This window comes from Merops nubicus, unplaced genomic scaffold (assembly GCF_000691845.1).
Source record: "Merops nubicus isolate BGI_N331 unplaced genomic scaffold, ASM69184v1 scaffold3982, whole genome shotgun sequence".
Taxonomy (NCBI): Eukaryota; Metazoa; Chordata; class Aves; order Coraciiformes; family Meropidae; genus Merops; species Merops nubicus.
Window position 1 is genome coordinate 5,640 of NW_008594115.1, and position 8,898 is coordinate 14,537.

General features: G+C 43.8%; 1 protein-coding gene across 1 annotated transcript in view; it reads left to right on the top strand.

The window, feature by feature from the left end:
- GFM2 (G elongation factor, mitochondrial 2) overlaps positions 1-8,898 on the top strand; it is a 19,813-nt gene that overhangs the window by 4,960 nt on the left and 5,955 nt on the right. Inside the window, 7 exon segments of the mRNA XM_008935625.1 lie at positions 2,840-2,965; positions 3,345-3,433; positions 4,522-4,610; positions 4,857-4,917; positions 5,013-5,198; positions 8,016-8,096; positions 8,824-8,898. The exon segment at positions 8,824-8,898 is cut by the window's right edge and continues 10 nt beyond it. Coding sequence (XP_008933873.1) covers positions 2,840-2,965; positions 3,345-3,433; positions 4,522-4,610; positions 4,857-4,917; positions 5,013-5,198; positions 8,016-8,096; positions 8,824-8,898 — 707 coding nt within the window.

Genomic DNA, 8,898 nt, shown 5'->3' on the forward strand with positions numbered 1-8,898 from the left:
CCTCTCCATCTTGCTTGTAGGCCCCCTTCAGATACTGGAAGGCCACAATAAGGTGTCCCTAGAGCCCTCTCATATCAGGCTGAACAACCCCCACTCTGTCAGCGTGTCCTCACAGGAGAGGTGTTCCAGGCCTCTGATCATCTTCATGGCCCTCCTCTGGACCCACTCCAACAGATCCGTGTTCTTGTGTTGATGGCTTCAGAGCTGGACACAGCACTCCAGGAGGGGTCTCTTGAGAGCAGAGTAGAAGGGGAGAATCATCTCCCTGGGCCTGCTGGCCACACTTCTTTTGATGTAGTCCAGGTTGTCTTTCTGGGTGCACACTGATGGTTAATGCTAAGTTTTTCATCAACCAGCATCCAAGTGTTTCTCCTCAGGACTGCTCTCAATCCATACTCCACCCAGCCCGTGTTTGTTCTTGGGACTGCCCTGACCTTGGTGCAGGACCTTGCACTTGGCCTTGTTGAGCTTCATGAAGTTGTCATGGTCCCACCTCTGAAGCCTGTCAGGGTCCCTCTGGGTGGTATCCCTTCCTCCCCTGTGTCCGCTGTACCACACAGCTTGTGTTGTCTGCAGAGCTGCTGAGGCTGCACTTGATCCCACTGTCTGCGTCACCAGCACAGATGTTAACCAGCACAGGTCCCCGTACCAATCCTTGAGGAACACCACTTGTCCCTGGTCTCCACTTTGGACATCGAGATGATGACTGCAGCTCTTTGAGTGCAACCATCCAGACAATTCCTTATCCACCAGGTGGTCCATCCATCAAACCCATGTCTCTCCTGGAGGCCAGGATGTGTGGGACAGTGTCAAATGCTTTGAACAAGTCCAAGTAGATGATGTTGGTTGCTCTTCCTGTATCCACCATTGCTGTAACTCCACTATAAAAGGCCACCAGATTTGTCAGGCATGGTTTGCCTTGGTGAAGCCATGTTGATTGCCACCAATCACCTCCTAATTTTCCATGTGCCTTGGTAGAGCCGTCAGGAGGACCTGGTCCGTGATTTTGCCAGGCACAGAGGTGAGACTGACTGGCCTGTAGTTGCCCAGGTCTTCCTTTTTTTTTTGTTCTTTTTTGAAGATGGGGGTTACGTTTCTCCTTTTCCACTCAGTGGGAACTTCACCAGACAACCATGACTTTTGAAATAAGATGGAAAGCAGCTTAGCACGTTCATGTGTCAGTTTGGATTCAGGTGGATCTTATTGGGTCCCATGGAATTGTACCCTGTAAGGTTCTTCAGATGGTCTTGAACCTAGTCTTCACACAGAGTGGGTGGATCTTCCTTCTCCCAGTCCCTGCCTTTGCCTTCTGCAACTTGGGCAGTGTTGCTGGAGCCCTTGCTGGTGAAGACTGAGGCAAAGAAGTCCTCAGCCTTCTCCCTGTCCCTTGTGACGAGGTTTCCTCTTTCCTTCCAGAGAAGGACCACACCTTCCCTAGCCTTTTATTATTGACATACCTGTAGAAGTTTTTCGTGTTACCCATGCTGTCCCTGGCCAAATTTAACTCTATCAGGGCTTTAGCTTTCCTAACCTCATTGCTGGCTGCTTGGACAGTTTCTTTGTATTCTTCCCAGGCTACCTGTCCTTGCTTCCTGTTGGCGGTGAAGAAGAGAGACTGCAGTACACTCAATATGAATGCTACAATCATCCGCTTTATTTGAGTTACATGTTGCCTTTTATATTCTTTTTCGCTACATCTCAGCTGCAAGCTATCAGCAATTATTCGATACTCTGGCTTTTTATTGATATATTTATGTATTTACAAAAATAACTACTGGAACCAGTGTCTTCCTTTGGCTACTTTTCACATCCTCCATCAATCGTTGTTATCCCAATAACAAGCCACCCACACGGTCCCCAAAGTCCTCCTGGTGGTACATCAGGGGCTGCGCGTTATCTTCGGTACTTTTCCTTCCACGCCACCTGGCCTGGGTATTTTCCACATCACTGGCCAACTTCTCATTAGCCTCTGGTCTTCTGTTGATCACTGGCCAGCTTCTCATTAGTGTTCACTTCAGGGCCGCGAGCCCCACAGCTTCCACTATCTGCAGGCGTCCTTTTGGCATCTTTAGTTTGTACAGGAGCTCCTTGTTCATCTGTGCAGGCCTCCTGGCATTCTTGCTGGCTTTCCTCTTTTTTGGGGTACATTGCTCCAAGGCTTGAAGGAGGTGGTCCTTGAATATTGACCAGATTTCTTGGGCCCCTTTCCCTTCCAGGCGTCTATCATGTGGAACTCTATTAAGCAGATCCCTGAAGAGGTCGAAGTCTGCTCTCCTCAAGTCCTGCGTAGTGAGCTTGCTGTTCACCCTCCTTGTTGCCCTAAGGGTCGTGGAATTCCACCATTCTGTGGTCACTGTAGCCAAGGCTGCATGACTTGGTGGCCTGGATGTACAAAAATGTGGAACTGCTTCTCCTTCTCTTGTTATTAAAAACTGGGAAAAGAAAAACCATGAGCAAAACCAAACCTCTTGTTTGCTTTGGTTTGTTGTTGTTTTGTTTTGGTTTAAGTTTAGTTTTAACTTAATTACCTTTTAATTACTAAATTTTAAAATGTCAGTCACATTACATACAATCAGTGCAGCCACGTTTTTTAAAACTGTAGTTTGGGATTTCGGACTTCACTTTATTTCCTAAGTTGGTCATGGTGGTACCAGCATTAGGCACAACCAAGAGGTTACTGGGATTGCTTGCCTTTGACGAGCAAGGCACTTATTCCCTGGAAAGGGAGTCTGCATAAACTAGCTGGTACTATAAATCTCTCTCAGCATCTGCATTCCAAGACAATTTCAGCTTTTGAACTGCTTCCTTGCCCAACTGCAGCCCTGCTTCCTGTTTGCAGATGTCGATGATGGGGACACAGTAACAGATTTCATGGTGCAGGAGCGAGAGCGTGGTATTACCATTCAGTCTGCTGCTGTAACGTTCGACTGGAAGGACTACAGAATCAATCTGATTGACACCCCAGGTACCACGCCTTATTAAGGGAGAGGAGGTGAGGTGGAGTTTCACCGAATGTAAATCTTAGTTTTAAATATAGTACAGTATTTAATTGGTTTAATTGTGGCAGTAAAAAGGTCTTTGCTGAGCTCTGTTCAGCTTTGGCTAATTACAGTTTGCTGGTGCCTAATCCAGCTTGTTTAAAGTGAGCTCACTAAATTGCTCCCGGTGCTGGGATTGCCCTGTAACAGTCTTGTGTGTTTCAAGGACTGACGGGTGTATTTCTCTGCAAGTGAAGAGGAGGTGGCTTTGGCAGGATTTTAAAAAAAATATTGAAGAAGAATTGTGTGGCCTATTGATGTTGCCTGTTTGAATTATGATGGTATAAAAGGTATATTGTTTTTTAGGTCATGTGGACTTCACTGTAGAAGTTGAGCGTTCCTTGAGAGTCCTGGATGGAGCAGTAGCAGTGTTTGATGCTTCAGCCGGTGTTGAGGTAAAAGTAACTAGTGTGGGGTTTTTTTCTTGTTTAATGGCTTAAATCAGACTGAAATACTACTGCAGAGATGTTGCTCTCTGTTGACTCTTTTAATGCTTTGATCAAAATTCAGCTTTGAGAAGCTGAGAATTCAAGTTCAAGTCCTGTAATGTACAGGAATTTCCATGGCAATATGGGGAAAATAAGTGGAATTCCTATTAAAATTGGAGGGGGGGATGGGTTGTTGCTGCCTTTTAGGAATGTTGAATGCTTCTGGCTAGCCCCACCAGTGGAAAGAAATGGTTATCTGTTCATTTCTCATTTTCAGATTTCATGTAGAAAAGGAGTAACTTTCAGGCAGAGTTTCTGCCTCCTCAGTGGCCTGCCTGCCATGACCTATGGGGCATAGTGCAGAAAATGTGGAGGCAGGCTGGAATTTGGCTTCATAGCATGAGATGTTTCAGTAGTTCGGTCCTGTAGAAAAGTTCCCTGTTGTGAAGTTACCATGTTCCATGAGACATACTTTCTTCCTAGATGGAGGAGGACAGAACTCTTGATCAGTGTGAGTCACATTATTAAACCTGCCTCTGGAAAGCATTTAGGTACCATTGTGTATGAACCTGAAGCAGGCAACAGCCCAATTATATCTGCTCGTGGGTTTTTTTTCCTAAAAATGTGCAGGAAAATAAAAATGTGTATCATAAATGGCTCAGCAGTACACAATTAGCAAAACAACAGTAGTTATTGGTGTTGTATGTGTAACCCCAGATATGCTTGCCTGCGTGTGCTGAAGTAAATTGTCAATAAAATCTTAAGTCTCTACATTACTGAGTTTTTTCCATATGTGTCCTTGTAATGCTTAGTTTCTCTCCATATTTCCTTGCCCATATGCCTGTGTGTCCTCATTGAGGGACAGAAGGACAACAGCTGAGAGAAGAGACGAGACAAAGCTGCTTGTGGCGTCCCTCTGTGCTGCTCGATCCAGGATTGTGGGGATGCACTGGGCACAGCTCCCTTCTGTGCTCTGAACTCAGTCCCTCAGTGCTACCGGGGAGTGGCTGGTTCAGCTGTGGGCACTCATGTTCCTGTTTTGGTTTGTGCTTTAGGCCCAAACTCTGACAGTGTGGAGACAGGCAGACAAACATCAGATACCACGAATTTGCTTTTTGAACAAGATGGACAAAAACAAGGCAAGGTATTTAGACAGTTCTTTTAACGATTGCTAAAAATCTTGTAAGAGAATGTATCTAAGAAGTTAAGGTTTTTCTGTTAACATAATTGGCTTGCTCTAAGCTCAATACTTAATATATACTTCTTTGATTATGCAGATGCATGTTTCTGTGTAGTTGTAGGATTAATTTTGCAGTAACTAAGGAAGGGTAAGCCTATTTTCCTATGCCATTAAGTTTTGTGTAACTTAGTACTTGTTGTTTTAATACAGTTTTACATATGCTGTTGAGAGTATCCAGCAAAAGCTGAAGACCAAACCTTTGCTTTTACAGGTAAGCTTAGAAATTAAATGTTTGTTTGCCTTCCTTCAAATGGAACTTCCTTCTTAATTTTTTCCAGCTGTCTAATGTCTCCACTCTATTTGCAGCTGCCCATTGGGGAAGCCAAGACCTTCAGAGGACTGGTTGATGTTGTGACTAAGGAACAGATAATTTGGAAACCTACTTCTGATTTGGATGATGGCAAAAATTTTGAGCAAAAATCACTGCTGGAGTCTGATGATCCCCACCTGTTCCAAGAAGTCCAGGATGCCAGAAATACCTTAATAGAACAAGTAAAGTTCTAAAGTAAATACCTAATATATTCAAAACCGTTATTTAGAATAGCAGAATGGGCTGAAAGGGGCCTCTGGAGGTGTCTGGTGCAGTGACCTGCTCAAAGCAGAGCTAACTTCATCTTTAGGTCAGGTTGCTCAGGCCTTGTTCAGTTGAGTTGTCAAGTCTCTAAGGGTGGAGATTGCACACTGTCCTGGCAGCCTGTCCCACTGCTCAGTCGTCCTTGCTGTGGAACGTTATTGGTTTTATCCAACGGGGTTTACCGTGTTGCAGCCTGCAACAGCTGTGCTGCTTGTCCTTTCCTTGTATACCTCTGAGAAGAATTTGGTTCTTTTTCCCCTGAAGCAGGCCCACCACCACCACTATTTCAAGTACTAAGAGACAGCATCTGCATCCTGCCTTAGCCTCTCAAGTCAGACAAACCCCGCTTGCTGGGCCACCAGCTGCCTTCCAAGCACCTTAGTGGTTTTCCACTGGACTTCGTATGGTTTATCAGTCTCTTTTGTGCCAGGGAACCTAAAAGCAGACAGTGTTTTAGGTACAGCTTCACATCTGCAGGGTAGACAAAAGCAGCACTTGCCCTGATGTGCTGGCTTGCTCTGGCTGGTGCAGCCTAGTGTGCAGTCAGCCTGTCTGGGTGGAGGGGGTGCTGCTGGCTAATGCTGCTCTGCGCAGCAGCACCCTCCGCTTGGCCTTTGCAGAGCTTCTCTCCAGCAAGGTGATCCCCACTCCGTCTTGGTGCATGGAATTGTTCTCTCTGAGGTGCAGGGTTCTGCATTTGTCCTTACTGAAGTAATTTCAGGTTCTTCTGACTTCCTCTCCATCTGTCAAGGACATGTGGGGCATGCTGGAAATGCTAATACATGATGGCAAAACATACTGAATACAGAGAGCTGGACTCCCTGGCTCTAGAATACGTACAGGAAATGGAAAATACTCCCTGCTTTATAAAGAGGAACTGAAGAAAACAGGCACTAGGTCTACCATTCAGCTGGCTAATATGGCATCTTGTACTGTCTTAGATGTCAAAAAATATCTTGGGACATTCATATGAGGTCTGACAGGTCTGCAACCTGGGACCTGCAGGATATCCCTGCCTTTCTGGAGTGGCAGCTGGAAGCTGGATAGGATGGTGCAGGCTGGTCAGAATCACAGTAAATACTGTTGTTAGCGGCAGCTGAATCCCACCATAAGTCTTATTCCAGATCCATCCAAAAAGTCCATGGGAGAGAGAAGAAAATAACAATATGTGTTTCTTTAATATGTATTGTCATACTGTGAAACCAAGAGAGGTAATAGAAACTTGATGTACTTGATACCAGGTTTTGAACAGTTAACAGTCTAGAAGGGGTGAAGAATGGAGGGAATAGTGGAAGTAAAATAATAGTTTTTCTGTTGACCAGTGGAGGACATTTGAAATAGTTTGTCCAGAATGCTTTTCTTCTCCCCGTAGCTGGCATTTTAAGGTCACACATGATTTTGTGTAATCTATCTAATATTGGAAGTGTTGGTCGTACTTGAGATAACCTAAGCAAGTCTTCCTCCACGTAAAAAGGTTTTTTTATTACATTCAATTGGCTCATATGCAGCTTAAGTGTAGTAGTGATTACGTTTGTATCCATACTTTTATAAGCAAAAATCTGTGTGGTTAAACTGTGTTTATCTCAGATGTCGATCCATTTTGCTGGAAGGGCTGCCTTTCATACAACTTTGGGTAACACTGCCAATGCATAAACAGATGATGCTAGGCTTTCAGTTTCCTTTGAGATACTGTAAGTAGAGAAATCAGTTTTATATTGCTTCGGGTTCAGTAAAACACATACACAATCTGGTTTTCAAAATTTCTGGGTTTTAAATAGTGTTATTACTCAGCCTCTTATCTTCAGAAATGTCAGATAGAAAACCATGTAAGAACAGTGTTGATTTTTTTTTGGTTTCTGGGCCCTTCCTAAAGCAGGAAGAGGTGGACCAGCAGTGTGATAATTGAGATAACTTTGTGTTCATAAAATATTTTTTTACGTGCTTTCTATCCTGTTAACCTTCCTTATCAGGAACACTGTAAAATTTAGTAGTTGGAATACTGGCTATCTTGCACACTTTGCTTTCACTTAATTAAATGAATGCTTTTTTTTATCTCTCATGTCTTAACTGTTAGCTTGATTGGACTTTAATTGCTTATCAACCATTCATTTCAGTATTTGATCAATTGCTGTTGTAGCCTCTAGAAGGGACAAAGTGCCTTCCTGCAAATAGGATGTCCTGGGTCTGTGACAGTGCACAGGGTCTATGTGAGATGAGGGTGAAAGAGTAGTTAATTTGTTTGTCAGGCTGAGTGGTACAGTTTGAGAACACAGATGAGCTCTTGCACCTACAAGCCTTTGCCATGATGAAGGTCAAAATGCCCTGAAGGCTTGTCTTTTTTTTCCCGCTGTGTATCTGTTGCCCTGCAAAGCTTCCTTGCCGCTTACTTCAGACCTCACCTTGTTTTCAGATCTGGAATACATTCAGTTATACCCTTCATGCCTGTCACTGTATGGCTGCAGTTTTTTTCAGTTTCAGGGAGGAGTACAAGCATTCTCTCTCCCAGTGATGTTTTGCCTGACAGCAGCTTTATAAGCTGATTTTTTATTGGTTTTCCCCCATCCCTTCTTGAAACTTTCATTTCTGCAGTTTTCTGTGGTTTGAGTTTATGATCTCTGATGTCTTTAAAGGCTTTGTTCCTGCTCTGTTTAGCTCTATATCCTAAATAACTTAAGTTTTGTGGCTTCTCTGTGAAACCGCTATATGCCAAATAATAAAGAACTATTCTTTTGAAGGTTGCAGATCTGGATGATGAATTTGCTGAACTCGTTCTAGGAGAATATAGTGAAAATTTTGACTTAATACCAGCTGACAAGGTAATTTTAAAATTTATTTATAAACAAGTTTTTACTAGGTGTTAATCTGAAGATCTGGGGATTTTGTTCCTTGGTACATGCAGATTATGGTTTTACAGATGTGTGTTTTTTATCAAGAAAGAAAATCATACCAGCTTTTTTAGTGAACTTACAGTAGGGTGTATTTAGCACAGAGTATATTGAAGCTTAGTGTGAATGTTATATGATGATCCACTCACTGTGATTCTCAGACATCCTAGGCAGAGTTTTAAAAGCAGGGTACTCTATTCAAGAGGGTTTGTTTGATTTTTTGAAAGTTAGACTGCTGTGAAAGAATTTAGGGAAGGGTGAATGGAACTTCCAGGTAGAGTCAATGCAGTTGGTGTCCAAGCTGCTGATTGTCACTAAAAAAAAGTAGAACCTATGAATTTGTTGGATCTTCAGACACCATGTGATTAGATTAAAAGGAATGTTAGAAAAAGAGCAGCTGCAGATCTGCGTGCAGTGTCTGGACATCTTAAGAGCATTGCTGTCTGTTATAGCATCTAAACATTGGGGTTTGCGGTTTGGAGCTCATGAAAAGCAGTGACAGGAGTTTGGATGAGTGATGTGTATGTTTGCAAACATACTTTTTAACTTCTGGGGATTTGTTAGCAATATCTGATCTCTCCAGACATCTAGTATGTGGAGTACCACTTCAGGCGAAGCGGTAGCTCGCGTGTTGACAGGAGATGGTCCTTTTCCGCAGCTGCGGTCTGCCATCCGCAGAGTGACGCTGGCGCGGAGCGGGGTGCCCGTCCTCTGCGGCAGCGCGCTGCGCAAC